We start from the raw sequence: 19,778 nt of genomic DNA on the forward strand, positions 1-19,778 counted from the left end.
GGGCTGTGCTCATCCCTGCTTGAGGGGATGCAGGGTATGGCTTGGGTTGGATACCTGGATACCTTCCCTCATTCCAGTGCTATGGAGGGTAAGGAAATGCTTGTGTGCCAGCAGCAGAGGATGTGGAGGCGGCAGCTTTTCAGGCATCGGAAGTACCAGCATCAGCCCGTGTAGACAGTGTAATGTGCAGCCCTTCCTTCTCTGTGAATCCAAGCTGTTCTTCGGTTGATGCTGCGCTGCTCCCACCACATCCTACTGTTTACACTGCTGAGTGCTGCTCCCTTTGGTTGCTGAGCAAAGCCCTGGCTGCACCTGGGCTCTGGGCACCTCTCAGAACCAGCACGTGGGTGCATGGGGTTCAGGCATCCTCTCTGCTGCTCCTTGGACGTTTTACTGATAGTTAACTGCCCCAGCAGCAGCAAAACAGTCTCTCCCACTCCAACAGCCCCACAGCCTTCAAACATGGTCCCAAAGCCTCAATTTCCTGAGTTTCCAGTCAGGAAAGGATGTGTATCCAAAGAGCTGCTGTGCATGGTGTGTGCATGTCTCCAGGAAAGTGTTGGTCCCTCACTCACAGCAAGTGGGCTGGGCACACAGCAGAGGAGCAGGATTGCTCCTTCCTGACGAAGGGACGTCTGTCTCTCGCCTTGGTCCCCATGTTTGCTGGGAGCCGCTGGGAGCCACTGGGAGAGGAGGTGGAGGAGCAGCCCTGACCCCTTTGGCACGGGGCTTAGCAAGTCTCCTCTCCCTGCAGTAGTAATGTGACTCGTTGTGTTTAGTCTTTGCAGTGAGAAATACAGAATCTCTCTCTTGTTACAGCATGCTTGCACCACCTCCCACGTTTTCCCTGTCTGAACAAATACAACGAAGTGTGATGGTCCAAGCCACTGAGCTCCAGAAAGCATTAGTCTCCCACCCCCTTCCACCAACTTCTTTCATCGCGTGTTTTCCAGGCGCTCTGCAAGTGACATGTACTCGGGGGTCTTGTGACAGACAGTTTTATCACCTAGTAGGATATCCTCATTTCCAATTCTTGCCTCGAAATTCAAGATAAATATAATGCATCTGTTGTCCTAATAAATTCTCACTAGCCACTTCTCCTTGCAGAGAACTTTGAGAGGAAAACACCCTTCTAAATTTGGCCAGACTTTTTTTTTTTCTGTTTGTTGCTACATTTCAGTGCATCTTGGTGGCAGCAGCCCAGGCCCTGGCTGGGTGTCTGCATGTACAGATCCACTGACTCGCAGGAATGCCAGCTGCTAAAATTCCCTGTATTCTGGGTTGCCTCTGTAGGCAGAGCATTACACCTGTGGTAATTATAACCAAAGATTCCATGTTACCCAAGGGAGACAGAAGTAAATGGTCTTATTTTTGTTCTGCGCAAAATTTGTATGGTAAACTGAGACGTTTCATGGCAAAGTCACATACTTTGTGAAAAACGGCAGCCTAGCAAAAATCACACAACATCCGGCAGTTTGGAAATTTCACTAAATGTAGCCAAATCTGAGTTTAAAGAAAAACAAGTAATTATTCTGATTAAAGGAGAGTGGGCAGGAGAAGCAGCTCAGTTTTTTTGTGGGTGGAGGGAGGAGATCACAGGAAGCTGAGTTATTCTTGTTGCCTCTTGACTTTGGAGAAGGTAGTTTGAAAGTGGCACTAAGTTGGACCCAAGAGTGCTAAATCCACACTCAGCTGGCAAGTTTGCCTCTGCCTGGCATCATGCTCTGTGTGATATTTGAAGGTACTGGTCTAGCCCTGAGCAAGGACCCCAGCTTGAGTTTTGCAGGCTGTTAAGCTGCATCATTTTCCAGGCTTTCCTCCTGGTTGTTGGGCTTTGCTGCTCAGAAAAAGTGATGGTTTGGTGCTTGCGTGGGCACCCTGCCTGAGTGGGTGTGCCATGACTGCCTGCTTTCCTGGAGCTGCATCTACTGGATGGGCTCCAGCTGCCTTCATGCATGGAGGCTGAGGCTCCTCTGCTCCCATTCCGCGGGAGCAAGGGATAGCACTTCACCATTTCCCAAGAAAATTGTGAGGATAAATGCAGAGACAGGGCAAGGTATCCAGACAGCTGACTGGAAACAGGAATACCTGGAGACAAGACAAGTGTTTGCTCTGGTGCTGATTTTGCTGCCTACTTCATAAACTCATGTGCTGGGACGTGCTCCGTTCCCCTGCAGCCCCTCCAGCAGCCAGACCTGGGATCACATCGCAGCAGCAGGCGCTCGATGCCCTCCTCCTGCCCTTCCCTCTGTTCTTGCCCCCCGGCTCGGCAGCCCGGGCGCTGCCAATACTCGCGCCGTGTTCACCTCGGCAATTACCACCAGTCTGGTCTTTTGTATCGCCTCATTGTGCTTAATTATGCGCCCCCCCCACACACCATATGAGTGCTTCCACCCACTCTCACATTCTGTCTCACACATACATTCATTCTCTCATTCGGGACACATAATTTATTCATCCCAAGATGCAACTGTGTTCGTGTTATATTTAGGCTGTTTTAATGGTAGCTTTAGAAATATTTAAAAGCAGGTGAGCTTTTACACCCAAACAAAGATGGCCGGCAACGCTTACCCTAATTAAAAGCAGCAGCGTTGTGGAAAATCCCAGCCATACTCTTTCTAGACACTGTGCCTTATGCTACAGTGGGAAAAAGGTCTCTGTGGCCAGCTGGGCACTGCTCAGTTGGAAGAGTTGGCCCTGACGTCAGGGGCCAACCCACCTCCCACACCAGGCAATGTGCACCCTGCTGCATGGGAAACCACAGACAAAGTCAATTTGGGGTCTTGCAGATCCCACCAGCTTGTGAGGACACCACGGAGTGCAGTGTCCATCTCTGATACCCTCTCTCCAATAGCATCTTCTAAAAAGGGAGGAAAATCAGGGAAAAATGATTTAGCTGTTCAGTCTGGGAAGCAGAAAAGCTTCAGGGCACTTCTGCATGGCATGGCATGAGCACACTGCCCCAACATGGTCTGCAAGCTCTTGCCAGCATCAGGGCCAGCAGAAAGGGGGAAAATAATAACTTTTGTTTTGAATTGACTGATGTGAGGGAGACACAAGTGAGTGCCTGAGAGGCTGCATATAAGGGCAACAGGGCTGGGGTGTGAAATGTGAACACAACTTTCCAACCAGCCCAGCCACAGGCATTCATGTGCAAAACTTCTCAAAAAACCCTCAGCCTAACAGAGTATCACAGAATGGTTTGGGTTTGAAGGGACCTTACAAATCATCACATTCCAACCCTCCTGCCACAGGCAAGGACACCTTCCACTATCCAGGTTACTCAAAGCCCCATCCAGCCTGGTCTTGATAATGTCCCAGGCTGCAGCATTCACAACTGGGGAAGAACACCATGGGCAGGACAATGGGAAGGGAGCAAAATTAGGGTCCTTCAGGTGCTTTCTTGTGTCTAGCTTGGTGCAGGCCCCTGCCAGACTCACCATGCCATCATGCACCTGCTCCCGGAGGAGCTGCCATTGCTCCTGGGATACAGCTCCCAACAGGAGAGACGTGGCTTGGGAGACACGTGGCATCAGGTGGAGAGGGAGGTCTCCAAAGAAAATAACTATGTCTTCTTACGAACCCCATCTTCCCCCGCTCGCTGAAGTAGATGCACAACTCCCACACTATCATCTGTTGCTATTAGAGCTTTAGCAGCAGTCAATTTACCTCTCCAAAAAAAAACAACAACAAAAATACCACCCTTTTAGACAGGAAAGTGAGTTTCATCACCCTTTTCAACCTACTCAGCATTATGTTGTCCCAAGTTTTGCTGGAGATGGTCTTACAGAGTTTAAAGAAAAAAACAAAGACCTGAAAAGGTACTGATGGTGTTAACTCTCCTTTTGTTCCTTTTACAGGTGAAGGCTGCTTCCAAATACGTGGATGTACCTGTAAGCACAATTTAAACAACTTCTGTCACAGTAATTTGCATTGTGCTTTGGTTTATGGCATGTGTAGCAACCCACATTATGCATTAACAGCCAAGACTGAACCATGGGCCTTCATACTTCTAACATTTGAACTGGAAACGATATCTCCATTATGTTAATAATGAGCAGTTACCCTCTTATGGAGACCTATGAGGCTGTTTAGGCAACAATTTGCAGATGGTGTCAAAAAGGTACCATATTTATGCAATTGGCTTGAATCACATTTGAAAAAAAAATGAGAGCAGTGCATTCTGTTAATTCTTCATTTGGACTTGTACAAATACAGTATAATTTCCAAACAAAAAGTCCAGACATGTTACAACTGAGCCAACACACATCTAACACATTAGCTAATCTATTTTATTTTTGTTCTTCTAATTGTCGGTTTATTTTACTTTTTTGGAAAATGACTTTTTTATTACTTTGGGGAAATGGTGATGAGCTAGCAACATGTGTTTGGGAAATTGTTAATGAAAATAATTTTTTTCCATTTTTCTGTAATTGGTGTAGGAAAACTGTACATCGTCTCCTCTAATTAGACCTTGATTCATAAGGAAAAGAGCCCTTAACGTTCTTAGACAGAGCACTTAACTTGCCAGAAATTTACATTTAAATTAAGTTGAAGTGTAATATATGAATGTTGGCTGGAATAAGGGGTTACTGTAACATTTACAGGCAGAAAGATCCTGAGCAACTGCAAATGCAAAAAAATAGATCTTAATATACCACACCAGTTCCTGCACCCAGTTAGACTGGGCAGTGGAAATGAAGAGCAACTCAGTTGAGTTTGATGACGTGTATGTATAATGTGTGTATATTTAATGCAGGTGGATTGCTCTGCATGCTTTCATATGACAATGTGATAAATTTATCAGACGTCTTGGACCACATCCTCTGCATTTGGTGTTTCCATCCCTTTAGCCCAACTTAAACATTCTCTACAAAATTATCGTATCTTGAGCCTAGCATGGAAAAGACAAACTCTTGAACAGTAAGAAGTGTTGCTTGGTTTAAAATACCCCAATGCAGATCTTGGCATCCTGTTCTCTTGGAGTAATAAAAACAAGATTTTGAGAGCAAAACTCAGAATTTATTTCTTGCCCTGAAAATGTGGAGATCCTTCAGTTGAAATTCCTAGTTGTTTCAGTGCATCTTAAATATTTAGTCATCAGAAATTTGAGCACAGAACAGTTATTTTAAGTAACTTCTAGGGCAAAGCATGTCCTTCTCTGAGGCCTCTGTGTTCCTGGAAAGCAAAGCATCTCCAGGGAAATAGTCTCAGTAAAATGCTATGTAACCTTTTCAAGCTTTTCCAAAAGCTTTGTACCTGGGACACCCTTGCGAGGTCTGCAGCAGGGTCTGCTCCCCTCCTCGAAGCCAGACAGATGCTCTAGTTCTTTGTGTAAATCAGAACAGAAAACATTCACCTGGGTTAGCTTTCAGTTGTTTCCCCACCTGGCCCTGGAAACAAAGCCATATTACAGTGGCTTCCTTGACAGCTTCAACATTTTTAATGAACTCAACCACCAGATCCACACAGCTCCCAGACTGGTGCAGAGGCCACCCCATGGTCCGTGAGCCACTGCCTTTCCAGGGGAAGGAGAAAGAAAAACCTGTTTGACCAGAGGACAGAGGGGAAATCCTGGTGTTGAACAGAAACCCACCACTTAAATCTAATTCCGCAAATGTTAGTTAAATCTAATTCTGCAATTCTGTTGCAATTGTCTGGGTACAAACCAATCCATCTAATCCTGCCTTGGAATGGGCATGATCAGCAGACTGAAAATTGCTTGGAAGTGTAACACTTGACTACTGCCACGTTTGTGTTGTCCTCACTGTTTTTCAAATTAATACCTTGTCATTGTTGCAGTAGGTGTTAAGAAATGTCACTGCCTTTCCAAGGGCCAAGCACTGGCCCTTTGCTTGATAATTGTTTGCTTTGTATTAAAAAACTCCCTTCCTACTGCTTTCCAAACTGTCCTCATTTTCACCCTGGAAATTACATGGATGTGTTAACTAACTTCAATTTACAGTGGCTGACAATCCTATCTTGCAGAGAAATGATACTCTGTGATCTGAGGTAAATCACAGTAATGGAAACTAATGACACTAGTTATTAACAAACTTACAATGTGCCACACAAATTTAAGTTTTGTGGCAGCTCTTGTAATGACTCGTGTTACCATATTTTAATGGGTTACCTTTGAGGTAAGTTTGAATCCAATATATCAAGCAATGTGAACTCAAACAAGATTTTTTTTTAAAGTATTTTCCCATCCAGCTGCTTCAGTTCCCATTTGCTTTAAAGCAATGCTGTTATGTCCAAAATATTGCATACTTGTAGGTTACTCTTTAAAAATCAGTTAAATTCTGCAGAGAGCTGTTGAAATGTGACATCAGGTAAGTGTCCATCAGGTAAGGAAAGGGTGAATTGCAGAAGGACAGCAAGAGATGGAAGAGAAGAAAAAGCAGTGATGAGACTGGGCACAGACGAGTTGCCCCCTGCATCACTATTCATGTTTTTCTCTCTCTTTTTTCTTCTCTCCTCCATGCAGAAGCCAGGAATGGATGTTGCTGATGCCTATGTGACATTTGTCCGCCACTCTCAGGATGTCCTGCGTGATAAGGTCAATGAGGAGATGTATATAGAAAGGTTATTTGATGTAAGTAAATGCCCTCTCCTATTTGGACACCAAGCAGGAGAGACCCAAAATGTGACAAAATAAGACAGGAGGATAAGTCACATTTTGAGAAAATTTATTGGTTATACCTTTAAAAAAGAAATCTTTCCTTTCTTTCTGACTGAGGCTTGTATCTGCTCTCTGCCTGCTTTAAATCTCTACTCTAGTCCACTGTGTCTTAGTCTGTGTGTGGATTTTAAAGAAACAGTATCTTCTAAGAGAGCTCTTTAATATGTTTAAGCTTGTGTAAATTTCTCTCTATCAGAACATCTCAGTCATTGTTCTTACTGTTAAAATTTGAGCCACGTTTTTGGCAGATGTGTTTGCTAAGGGTCATCTCTTCTGCACATTTTGCATTGTTTCATTGACAAGCACTGCAAATCTGACAGCAAATTAAACATACTAAACTTTAATTTTAAAAGCTATCAAAACAGAACTGATTATGAATGGACTTTGGTATAAAGGAGGACCATGTTGTGGTGCCTGACACTAAAGGTAAATTTGAGACATGGTCTTCTTGTTCAAGATGGCTGGTAGGAACTGACCCAGAGGTTCGCAGCTAATTTTCGGTTGGACAAGATCAGTTTATTGGACTGTGAGAGAACAGTGACCTGTGATGCCTGGGTTTTTTAGGCTTGGATGCATGTTAAAAGTATCTCTGTTTCTGTTGCTCTTGTTTTGTTACGGGCTTTCTGTCCTTGTAGCTGTTCTATAGCAAAGGTTTTCTGTTGATGACCATCCTGCAGCATTAGTGTTTCAGTGTCTCTAGGGTATTTGTCTGTATCTCAATTTTTGTTTGAAGCAGCTTCTTTCCCTACTTTCCTTCCTTCCATCTCTCAGCCGTGCCATGTCTCAATCTCCTGGTCTGGAACTCCAACAGCCTTCTGTGCTTTCTTTACTCACTCTTTTGCTTCCTCACTGTGCAGGGAAAGCTTCTTTTTCCCCAACCAACTTCCTCCTTCACTTGATACCTCTGTTTCTGCACATTACCTGTCCCTCAGAAACCTCTTCTTCCTTTACAATTCTCACTCTTTGTTTCACCAATATCTTACCAGATTAAAATGGAACTTATCTCTCATGTCAAATGTTTTATCACATTATATCAAGTGGCATGAATTAAGAGTCAAATAATCTTACTGTGTACATCTACTAGCATGACCCATACCCACTGAGAATGCCTCATTCATGCACGGAGCACAGCAGTGCCTCCTCCAGGCTCGGCTCGTGCTCACTCTGGGGAGAGTTTGCAGCGTGAGCACCAGACGCAAATCACCCATCAAGCAGGCATGGGGAGAAAAAACAAAACATAAAACAAAAGACTGTCGCTTCCATCTGCAGCAGGCCTGCGAGTGCATTGCTCGTTTGTGTTGAAATTTATTCCACGAGCAGTTAAATTTCCAGAGCTCATCTGGACTGTTCTTTTCAATGCCCACACTGCCTTTTCCCTCATGCTTTCCCTATGATTCACAGTTGGTGTGTTTGTACCCTTTTAGGCCATTATTTCCAATTTTCAAAAGGCTGTAATTAGCACAAATATTGATTTCAGTTTGATCCACTCATACTTGGTTTTACCAAGCTATATTTTAAACAAATTAACGGTTGACATGAACAAAAAAAAAAAGAGCAGCTACCTTGGTGGAAAGCAAAAAATGCAAAACCCTTCTTTCCCTCCCTGACTTCCTCCAAGTCTCCCTGATCCATGTGGAATTAAATAATCAAGGATAGGGTTTTTACATTGCTCTGCCTGTTTTGACCTACACTGGCTGCAGGCAGGAATTGCAGCATGTGGGAGCTGTTCCCATTCCTGCTCCTATTCATGTTCCCATTCCTCTTCCCATCCCAGTGGGACAGCATTGGGATCTAACACCACTGGCATGTTTGCATGTGTCTCATGTACGTGAGTGTGTGCCCATGAGCAGGGCAAGTTACGGGGCGGTTGCTTTGCAAGGAGGGAGTGGATTGTACTGAGCCTTTGTCACCCAAAACTTGGAAATCTATTTTGAGCAGCCATGTATCTTCTTTGTCATGTTACAGCTGAAGGAGCTGTCTCCTGTGGTCAGCTCCCATCATGGCTCAGGTGCTCCTGGTGGGTCAGTACCAGCACAGGGTTTTTACATGTGGGTCACCAGACCCCATTTAAGTTGGTTCTGTGTTCATCCATGTTCAAGGAAAGGCAGGAGCAAGTGCTTAACTCCATTATTGAGCTTAGACACAGCCCTGCAGCTCTTTGCCCCTCTCACCTAACCCAGCAAAACAGCATGGCCGTGGGGTCTTTAAGGTCCTTTGATCTTATTTTCCAATGACATTTTAGGTACTAACTACCTCTTTAATAAGAAAGAGAAGAGGAATAATCAAAAATTATATTTATGATGCTGAGTTAGAGTTGGACCTGACTTTGTTCCCTCTTCACCCAGCATGGCAGGGGAGCAATCCTCTTAGCTGCAGTTTCGCCAGGCAGTGAGATTATTAACACTTTCATTAACACATTTTATTAACACATTCTCAACTGGTTTAGTGCAGTGGTGCTGGCTTGCCCCAGCCAAATCTCAGTCCAGTTTAGGATGTTGTATGACAATAGAGGCAGCAGTGCCAGCAAACAGCTTAAACCTGCCTGCAGGCAGGTCCTGTGCACCCAATGGGGTCACAGTAGAGACACTCACAGTGTGGGGCTACATCCCCTTTCTTCACAGTCCTGAGGAGTGCAGGAGCAGAGGCGCACAGTGCAAGGTTGTCTGTTGCACATTCCGTGGGGTTTGAACTCCTGGGGTATCCCTAATCCCCGCACTTCTCTGCAATCCTGCCCTGTGTTTCCATTTATTCCCCGTTTGTTTCCTCCCACGAGCAGAGGCTGCAGTTTGTTAGGCCATGTCCCCAGAGAAGCTGGGTTAATATGTCTTTTCTTGGCATTTGCCATGATTTCTTAGCTCAGAAACCATCTCTCTGCCCCTGCATCGCCTGACTTGCCCATGCCTACAGAACAGGGCACTACTCTTTGGGAGATACTGGTGTTTGCGGCAGATTATTGTTATATTTCTGTGTGGTCTCTGTGTTAATCCTCTTAATTCTGCAGATTAGTCAGGATGGGTTTTCTCCCCTCCCTGAAATAGAGTCATCTTAATTTTAAAAATCTGTATTCTTGGGATCATTGAATGAACAGATTGATTGTGGAGTTCTGCTGGTAATCAAAACCTAACTAGCTTTTTGGCAGTGCTGTTTACTGCAGAGTTACATGACTTATTTACTTGGCCTGGCTCACTAATTTGATAACATTTAAAGCTAAAACACTGTAATAAGGCCCATTGGTAGAGAGCAATGGTAACAGAAGAGTTTCAGAATAGCGTTGTAGCATCCGATCCCTGCGCTCCTGTGCCTGGCTGGGTGCTTTGGGATTTAAATCCTTATGGTACTTTGCACACAATGCAGAAGGATCACAAACTCTGTGTAGTGCCTGATAGGAAGTAAAATTTTTTCCCAGAGAGGGGGCGGAGTTGACATGCAGAATGGAACTTTTTATAGGAACAGTGAGGCAGAACCAAGTGGGTGTATCTTAAACAAGGGAAAATATCTTCAGAGTGATCTTGAGTCTTTAGACCAACCCTGCAGAATTCAGGTCCTCTTTGTCTTAGGTCACTCAGAATTTCATAGGATCAGTGTTTATACATCCATCATTTTGTCTGTAGGCAGTGGGAATTTTACTTGTGGGGGTTGTCCCCTTTGGCAGAAGTTACTTCTGGATCCAGGTATGTGTGTATATCTTTACAAACACCCTTAGATACTCACAGTATAGGTTTCAACCCATCACAACATATGTGATCCAGAGTGTCTATGATTGACTAGTAGATAGTGTGAATGCCAACCTTTCTTCTTCATAAATTGGTAAACACTAATGTAAAACATAGGGTGACTATTTCCTCTGCAGCCACAGTGAGTAGCACATACACAAAGGGCTACTGAATGTCAGGTGAGCTCCCTGAGATCCTGTAAATTCCAGCATCCTGATGCAGTCCCTGAATAGTGCAGATGGCATTTTTCTCTGTGATGATTAATTCAATATCTTACCAGAAAAAACAAAAACATGCTTTTGATATGAGAGATCAAAACACCAAGAGAAGCTCCTAAGATTGTGAGGACCTAAAAAAAAAATTAATTTCTTTTTTTCCTCCTTGTTCGTCTTGAAGACACCAGCCCGAGAGAAGATCAGGATTAAAACAGATGTGCTTAGTGCTAGTTCATCTGCTTAAATCTAGCAGTCTCTGAGATCAGTGATTAAAAAGCCGTCTCTAACTTTGATGAAATCCACTGCAATGGTAATTCTGTGTCTCTGATCGCTGTCTTATGGGCCTCCTGTCTGCCTAAACCGGACATAGAAAACATTTCACTGGAGATGATACATGGATTATATGGGTCAATTATACACTTAATCTGCCTTCTGGGGATTAAGTGTGCATGGATTGACCCCGCGTATTTGGCTTGTCCTTGGCAGTTATCAGATCAGGAAGGTTGCCTTTACCAAAAGGTCTGGTAAGAACTTAATCATGCAGTGATACTGCCCGCCGAGGTGGCAGCAGCCACCGTGCTTTTTGCAGAAGGCAGTTTTACCACTTCACTGTCACTGTGAGTGTTCAGCTCCCTCAGTCTGTGTCACAGCTGGGATAGCAGACAGAGAATTTACTCTGGAAACAAGAAATGAGCCTGTTCTTCTCTGCAAGACAGAAACGGCTCTTAGTCTTGATGGCAGGCTGGGTTTGGCAGGGTCTGGCAGGTGTAGCAGGGAGGGCGCTGGGGAGACCGGGGTTTGCTCTGCCCTGGCCTGTCCTCGGTGCAGAGGAACAATCACTCCAGGTCCTCTCCCAGTGGCAAAGGTGAATCCATGGCTCATCAGCTAGAGCAGCCAGCATCTCCTTCCCGCCACCTTCAGGGAGGCAAAAGCCCCTGGCTAAGGCTCCAGCATCAAATCCTGTCCCTCAGGGTCAACTGAGTTGGGCTTTCGGGAAACCCCAGTGCTATCCCAAGGCTGATGTTGCATCTGGTGGATTTTCATGGATTTTGGGTTTCTTCCCTCAGCCAGGAACCCAGCAGGAGTGCTGGGCCTGGGGACATGGTGCAGGATTGTCGTCATGTTTCCAAAGCAAGCTGCCCTTGCTGGTATCTGACCTCTGAATATCAGAGATGATGAGTTACAAGGATGCAGGACACTGTGTGAGTCTCAAGACTTCAGCAAAATCCTTATACACATTTCCAGGAGCCTGAGTGAGCATTTGTCACTGGAGGATCCACAGAGAGCTCAGCATATGTTTCAGTACCTACACATTCGGAGCCTGATAGCACACCTGAGTATATCGAAAAAATACAAAACACAGCTAGATCAATTAATTCAGCAAGTCCTCTGCAGACACTGAGGCATTAGCTTATTCTTAAAATCAAAACTTTTGCCCTCAGCAGGGTTACTCACTTGAATTCTGGCAGCTCCTTCAAGGCGTGCTTGTAGGATCATGGCATCTCTTGCTAGACCGCAAGCCTTACACGGCGCAATCAAATGCCAAAACAGAGCCCTTCTCACCCTCCCTTCTCCTTCCCCTCTTCGATCTCAAAAGCCTGGTTGTGAGTCAGTGGAGCTACTCACTCTGAGTTAGAATTACTCACAGGAGGCCGGGTTGCAGGATCAGAGGAAGAACGGATATCAGGCTGTGCGCTGGGCTCCCATCTCATATCTGCTTATAGCCACACTCACTGCTTTCTCTTAGACAGACAACAACCTGTTTCCCTCCTACACAGCTAGACTGCTCATTAGGGCACTAACTCTCTCCCACTCCCATCCTGATATGGCCTCCACTGAGCTATTTCTTCTGCCTTGTTTTTTGCTTTTTTTTTCCCCTCTCCCCGCTTCCGGAGTGAGTTGTGAAATGAAGACAATTAGGCACATTGATCTCAAGGGAGCGCAGCTTACCTTTCCCTCCCTGTGCATCTTTGGAGGAGCCAGAGCTGGCTTGGCAAGGCTCAGACCTGGACCTGGAGTTGATCTCACTGCAGGACTTTTCGCTAGTAAAAAAAATTAAATTATGGTGGCAGTTGTCAGTATATCTTCTAGGGGACAAATTCTCTTTGTCCTGAGAGGGCATAGAGTACACTGTCCTGCTGCCTCTTCTTCTCCCCATGTGCCCTCTTGGAGTCACACAGGAGTGGGGAGAGGAGCTTAGCACTGACACCATTCCTTGGAGCCCTTGTCCTCTGATATTCCCCTCCATGAGCTTCACATGGCCCAGGCATGCATTGGTGCATGGCCTCCTGGCTCCCCCTCAGCAAGGCTTCTTTCCTGAAGTGCTCATTTAAGTAGGCTCCATTTAATTTATTTTAGGTAGAGTCTTAATAAAATAAATCCTAGATCTGTCACTGGATTTTACATGCTTGAAAGGGGTTTTTTCCCCTCCTAAATATCTTTATCAGAACAGCTTTCCGTGTTCCAGTAGACATTTGGTTGAAGACAGTTAATTTGATTTCTTTTCCAGAGGAGATTTTCCATTAATCATTCTAAGAAGGCAGACTGATTGCTCCATTACGTTAAGGTCAGCATAGGCTTGCTAACATCATCTGCACCGTGCTTTTGAGCATCAGAGATTTGTGTTTTGGGGCTGGCATTGAGTGAAAGATCATTTATTTCCTGGTAGATGTGAGTAGCCAAGATTTTGGGGAAGCAGGAGCATGGAATCCTCCATCCAGAGAGAGCCTTTTTCTGAGCAGCCTCTCTGCTCCCTGACCAGGAGCTCTCTGCACATTTATAACTGCGGACAAGTTACACGGTGCACTCTGAGCTGGAGCCGCCCTCCAGCTAAGTTTAAGGGGCTGTAGCTAATTGCAGCACCAGTCCTGTGGGTCATCAGGGAGGAGAGCCTGGAGGAGCTGGTGAGCCGCAGCCCACGCGGGTCCCACCTGTGTGCAGGGGTGCGAGGAGCGTGGGAAGGGCCGAGACGCCCCGGTGCCCGCAGGTGTGCGGGGCTGACCCGCTGGGCCAAGCCGGCGGCTTCGCTCCCTCCCTCTAGGCTGTGCAAAGAGCCTTTAAAAGAACTCTCAGTGCACACAGGGAGAGCCAAAGGCCCCTGCACAGACAATGACGAATTGTCTGATTCCAGCAGCGCCTTCAATCCCTCTTTTCCTTTTCTCCCCCTGCAGCCCAGCCCCACACAATTGCTGCTCTGCCAGTGCCAGCCAGCGGTGCGTGCCAGATTAGCCATCCCAAGTCACTTTGGTTCTCTTGATCTGCGGCTCTTTCCTTTCCCGGTGCTCCCTTAAACCTCACCCTGGATGTATGATATCAGCATTCAAAAATGCCTGGTGGGACTCGGGCAGGGAGCACGCTTCATCTGGTGTTTAACCCCAGGAAGGATACCAGGGGAACTGCTGCAATCAGGGCCAAGATATCCAGCCAGCCTCTAGCTACTTTTTTGGAATTAGCCCACTATAAAAGAAGCAGATGAAGTTTGTCAAGTCCCACTTAATGACAGCTTCCAATTTAAACTGATAACAAGTGTAATGAAAGTATACTATAGCATGTGTTGCTGTGCATCTTACTGAGCAACTCTGCAGCCAGTTTTACCATCACTGCCTCACACTAACAGGGCTCTGGAATCAGGACAGAAAAATATTGTGTGGATATTGTATTTTACTAGGCTGCTTTATATAGAAACTCAGATTTTAACATGTCAACTTCATTTCTTTTTTGAAAAATGGAAATAAGCAGAGAATATTTTATAGGTTAAAACTGTATTTGAGAACAAGCATCTATACAGGAGTGGTTTTGTGTGTGTGTGCCTTTATACGTTTTTATGCAGAAGCTCTTTCATTTAGGAAAAGGGAGGTCTGCAAATTCCTGCAAAGCAGCAGGTTTTTGGGGATTTAATTTGGCAGTTCCTAGTGAATGCTGTGCACTTTGCAGAGCTGTATCTGCAGTGAAGGAGAGAGAGCTCAGCACCCAGAGCCCACCTGGCAGTGTGCCCAGGCCCCCACTCTGTGTGCAGGGCTGTGGGATGCTCCATGCCAGAACAGCCTGGAAAGGCAAGGTCTTCCAGTTCAGGGGTTCATGTAGCCAGGACAGGCTTTACCTGTTACCTAAAGGGAGCATTTTCTGGAGGTGTATAATTCAGTGTGTAAACAGGATTAGGACTGTCCAGTTTCCGAAAATGAGGCACCTGCTAAGGCACTCAGGCTGCAAACCCGACAGGTTAAAGCATGGGATGCCCCTGGTTTGAGGACATTGTGGATGGGAGAGAATTTGGGGGGGGGCAGCTGGCTTCCTTCCCAGATCACTGTGAACACCATCTCCTGCACCCCCTTGCCATGGACCAGTAGTTGTTTGCACAGGGGCCTCCCCTGCAGTTTTCTCTGCCCGCTGCCCTCCATCCAGCTCTGAGCAGCACACGGTCTGGTGGGTCTGCCCTCCTCAGAGTGAGTGCAGCAGCACGTGGCTGGGATGGATTCAGAGATGATCTATGCATGGGCTGGTGTTGGTGTTTGCTCACAGCAAACCCCAGCAGATTGAGACCAGGACATCCCTGGCTGTAGGAAGAGAGGAGCCAGCATTGCGGTTGCTTTTTCCATGAGATTCTCCCCAGGGCAGAAGGCTCAGGGAGTCACTGGCACATTCACCCATCAGTTCTGCCAGGCATGTGAGTGTATGGCTCTTTGCTAGGCAGAGACTTTGGTGTCTGGCTAGCAGAGCAGACCACCCTGACATACAGCTCAGGGACACCTGAATGAGTACAAGGCATCATATCCCCAGCATCAGAGTTGTCCCCCCCCCGAAGGAGCAGTAGTGTTGCAAATCCCTTTCTGCCTGTGTTCCTGCTGTGGGAAGCCTTTGCCTGTGTGCTGAGAGTGCACAGATTGTCTGCAAAGCGACTGAGGGTCAGCACAAACAAATCTGCACCCACCCTGGCGTGTGAAGTCACAGCTGCACAGGATACAGTAGGTGTTACTGGTTTGTGCAGCACCAAGAGCAGGGGCTATTAGGGGTGAGCTTCTTGAGCACGTGTTTGTTGGGGACCTTGGCACCACCAACACAAAAGATATTGATCCTCCCTGTCCTCTCTGAAAAGGAATTAAATTTTGGGTTAAGAGCAGGGAGAAATCTGCAGCAAGGAGCATGAATGTCAGGATGTGCCCCTTCGGAGAGCAGGGAATTTGTGCCATCCCACCAGCACAGGCAGGACCCCTGGCAGCCCCGGCCTCCCTCCCATTAACACCTGTGGCACCTGCCGACCCCCGCCGGGTCCAGCGTCCAGCCAATTATGGGTGAGGTGGCAGCCTGAGCACACCCTGGAGCAGAGATCCCCAAACAGTGGGTGCTCTCAGGTGCCATATGTACTGCAAAAAGCGTGCGGCACTTCCACACGCTGGGGTCTGCACTCTCTATTCATTCTGAATGCTCTTCCCTGTTGGAAGGCAGAGCTCTTACGCGATTCAAAGTTGTTTTGTGGTTTATTTTTGGGAAAGGGAGGAAAAAATAATGTAATTCGGGAATGCCATTTGCATCCTAGACAGATGATGAGTCACTCTGGCTAGCAGCTTAACCCTATTAGGCAACGTTAGGGACTGTGACTTTATTAAATAATAATACAAATTATTTTCATATTAAGAGCCTTTGTAACTTCCTTGTATTGCTACATTGTCAACCAGAATGAAATTTCGTAGTTAAGGAATATGAAATAGAGTAAAAGGCATCCAGAATTCACAGCTCTGGGGTGGATGTTGAAGAACGCACTGTGTGTACTTGCAGTGATAGCATTATAGCGATACATAAAATACCAGGAAAAAAAGTACTTTTGCTTCAGTAATAGCTCGGTGTGAGTGTGACCTGGGAGACTCCAGACTTATTCACAAGGCTGTAGTAGAACAAAGTCTAAATTTTATTTTAAAAAAGGAAGACCCCAAGGTTTATGGGGATTTTTATCGAATTGCTAGCACTTTGCCAGATCTCTAGAATTTAATGTGGAGTTTTATAGAGAGGTTTAGTTCAGAAAATGAGGGTCATGTTGCCTGCTGTGAGGACCACTAGCCCAGAGCCCTGCTGAACATGGCTGATGGAGGCTTCGCTCACAGGGGCGAGGTGCAGACATGGGGTCCACAGTTTGGCAAAGGGGTCACGAATCCCAAACACTGACGGTTCGTGCGCGCGGTTCCTGAACACACCAAGGCAAAGACCCTGCAGATAAGTTAAATTAGCACAGTGCAATCTGTCACCAAAACTTAGATTTATTTTCTGAAAGATACTTTCCAAAGGGTGTGAATTTGGGGGTGAATCACCTTTCTACCAGCAATCTGAGGGCTGCCTGAAGCCCTCCTGGTGCTCTGCCGTGTGCTCCGTGGAGCTACGCCGACAGACCTACTTTTGATGTTGTCTTCTCATACCTAACTTAAAAAGAATTATGTGCCATAGAAAAGCTGCATAATGACCGGACAGCATTATTATCTGGCATGCAGCAGCATAGCAGGACGGTAACTATTTATTTACTCTTTGTGGATAATGTTCTGTTCTAGTCTTTGGCAATAGCAAGACAGCATCTGATATATACAATATTGGTGTGTATCCAATTGTTTGTGAACATCCCAAGTTTTGAAACATGGTTGTGAGAGAGGAATATAAGCTTAAGCTTAAAAGGCTAAAAAGCAGAAAGCCCCACACGTAAATGCTATTATACACTTAATGAGGCAGGGTTTAAAAAAAAAATCAGCCACACAAGTTGGTTTTATCAAAGGAAATGTATAAATAACAACCAGTGATTCAAAGTGCCTCACAAAGGGAAAAGCAGGGACGGGAAGCTAACACTTCACTTGTGGCATTCAGATAATAGTATTTACTACACTAATCTTTTGGGCTTAGCAATTGACAATCAATATATTATTATCAACAAGCGTTAACGCAAACAAAAAGCTTCTATTTCTTTTTTTAACTGTTCCCCTAAGTCCCTTAAATTTAATTAAAACCAGACAGCTCTCCTTCTAGTACAAATTAGAGTTAAAATCATATTAAATATTTGTTCTATGGGAAAACAAAAGTGTCAGCTTGTGCTACCAGGTTTGGCTGTTTCTTTTTTTCTCCTTTTTTTTTTTTTTTACACACAGAGGGGAAAAAAAATACCAGCTACTCAAAGTTAAAATAAAGTCTCTCTCCCTCCCTCCCTCCCTGTCTCCCAAGACTACTGTCTATAACATGTTGTTCCTTATAGAAAGTGGGATATGGTGGCATTTGCTTGATTAACTTGCTCGACAAAAGTGACAGCTGCTGTGGGTGCATGTAGCTAAGCTGCACAGCGCAGTTCCGCCTTTGTACATCTGTCAGCAAAAAAGGAGGAATAAAGAGTGAAAAGAGACAAATTGGTCCCAAAAGGCAATCCATTCAACTCAGGAGGTTTGCTCTATTCAAGCACTCGCTGGGAATCTCAAGTGCTAGGTAGCTTATTCAATTTCATTCATTCTTTAGAATGAGCCCACAAGTGTTTAATTTCTTATTCTGTTGAATAAAAGGGGAGCTTTTTTTATTTATTGGAAGCATTAATTGTAAGACTAGCTGATCAATGCCTGCAATATTAACTCATTACTTATTTTATGGTTAGCTGTGTGCTCCGAGAGCTGCAGCCACTAAACTTATTTCTGTAACATGGGCAAGTTCACACCAATTTCTCTGCTTCTGGAAAACCCGGGCATGCACGGCAGCGTCGTTCTCAGTGCCCTGAACCTTGTCCCCCGCCTGCCTTGGGGGAATGGTCCAAATCTTTGGCAGGTGTAAATCAAAGGTGTTGCTGTGTTGTTATTGGTGCCACCCATGGCACCAGTAATAACCAGTGAGGCCAGGACATGACCGAGACAGATGCTCTTTGCCTGGGGGTTCTGCCCTGAGCCCACTACAGGTTTGACCCTCTGTGCTGGAGGAGGTTTTGTAGCTCCAAATGCTGAGCTGCCTTGGGGCGGCTCTTTGGTCCCCAGGGAAGGGCAGGGCAGGGGAGCCCATCAGCAGGGCTCTGTGGAGTAATATCCAGAGCACAGTATGGATTTTGTTAAGTAGTGGCAGAGAAAGCTGATGAACAGATGGGATGGGGTTTGTTGCATGGACAGGTCTCTGCTTGCCATCCAGAAAACATACGCTTGCAGGGGAGAGATGTGCCTCTTCCTTCTTCATTGTGTGGCAGAAGTCTATCTCAGGCTCCTCATCGACACTGGGGACCAGAATGATGTTTGTCCCTGAGTGCCTGTGGCTCTTCATCCACATTGGCTCTGCCACCTCCTCCTCCAGGGTCACTGCCATTTATCTTAACTCAAGCATTTCAGACACACTTGTGTCACTAAGGCCCTGTCCCTGCTCTATCCCCACTCTCCCAGCCTGGGGCAAGGAACATCTTCTGCAGCAAGACAAAACCCAGATTTCCAGAACAGCCTGAAAAACAGCTGGGCTCAGCTCTGGCAGCCTGGACAAGACCTTGCTAGCACTAGTTGGGAGCAGGGCAAGACTCACGCTCCAGCCCACCACTGCCCTTACCCACATCCAGCATCCCAGCAGAGCTGGCCTTTGGAAAGGGGATTGCATAAGCTGCTGTGTATGTTCATGCTGGGAACATCTCTTTATTTCTGATAGACAAGAGTAGGAACTGCATTGGCTGTGAGACCCTGTGTTTCAGGCTTGCCATCTTTACCAAGTTTTTGGAACAGCAATGACTGCCTGGGACCAACAGCGAAAGAAACATTGAAGGAAAGTGGAGAGGAACACTTTGGTGGCCACAGAAGACTGAAGGGACAAGAATGATCCTTCCATGACTGCCATTGGGCAGTCTGGGCTTTGGGTTGCAGGGTTGCAGCCAGTTCTGGTGTGCAAACCTGGCTGTGCTACTGGGCACACTGGGAGCAAAGGAAGGAACAAGGTGCCTGGGGCTGGCAGGCTGCTCCTGAAGAGTTCCTGCTCCCACTCTCCAAGCAAATCCTCCTCCAACACTGGCAGCTGTGTTCACAGGGTTGTTCCCAGACAGCATGTCTCTGCACTGCTGTGGCTGCATCCCTGCCTTCCCTGTGGAGATGACACCCACTCAGGTGAGGTGGCTGCCATGAATACGTATGACAACGCCGAATACCCAATTTGATCTCAGGGCCACCCAGGGCTGGGATGGACACGGCTCTGTCAGCT

General features: G+C 46.1%; 1 protein-coding gene across 12 annotated transcripts in view; it reads left to right on the forward strand.

Moving 5' to 3' along the window:
* CADPS (calcium dependent secretion activator) overlaps nt 1–19,778 on the forward strand; it is a 210,514-nt gene that overhangs the window by 181,217 nt on the left and 9,519 nt on the right. For all 12 annotated transcript variants that reach the window (XM_042015159.1, XM_042015148.1, XM_042015248.1 and 9 more), the window contains 2 exons: nt 3,861–3,893; nt 6,488–6,595. In XM_042015159.1, the coding sequence (XP_041871093.1) occupies nt 3,861–3,893; nt 6,488–6,595 (141 nt within the window). The remainder of the gene's footprint in view (nt 1–3,860; nt 3,894–6,487; nt 6,596–19,778) is intronic.

The sequence above is a fragment of the Corvus kubaryi genome, unplaced genomic scaffold, assembly GCF_017639235.1.
Source record: "Corvus kubaryi isolate FWS band 111438036 unplaced genomic scaffold, C.kubaryi_AGA036_p1.0 136, whole genome shotgun sequence".
Classification (NCBI taxonomy): Eukaryota; Metazoa; Chordata; class Aves; order Passeriformes; family Corvidae; genus Corvus; species Corvus kubaryi.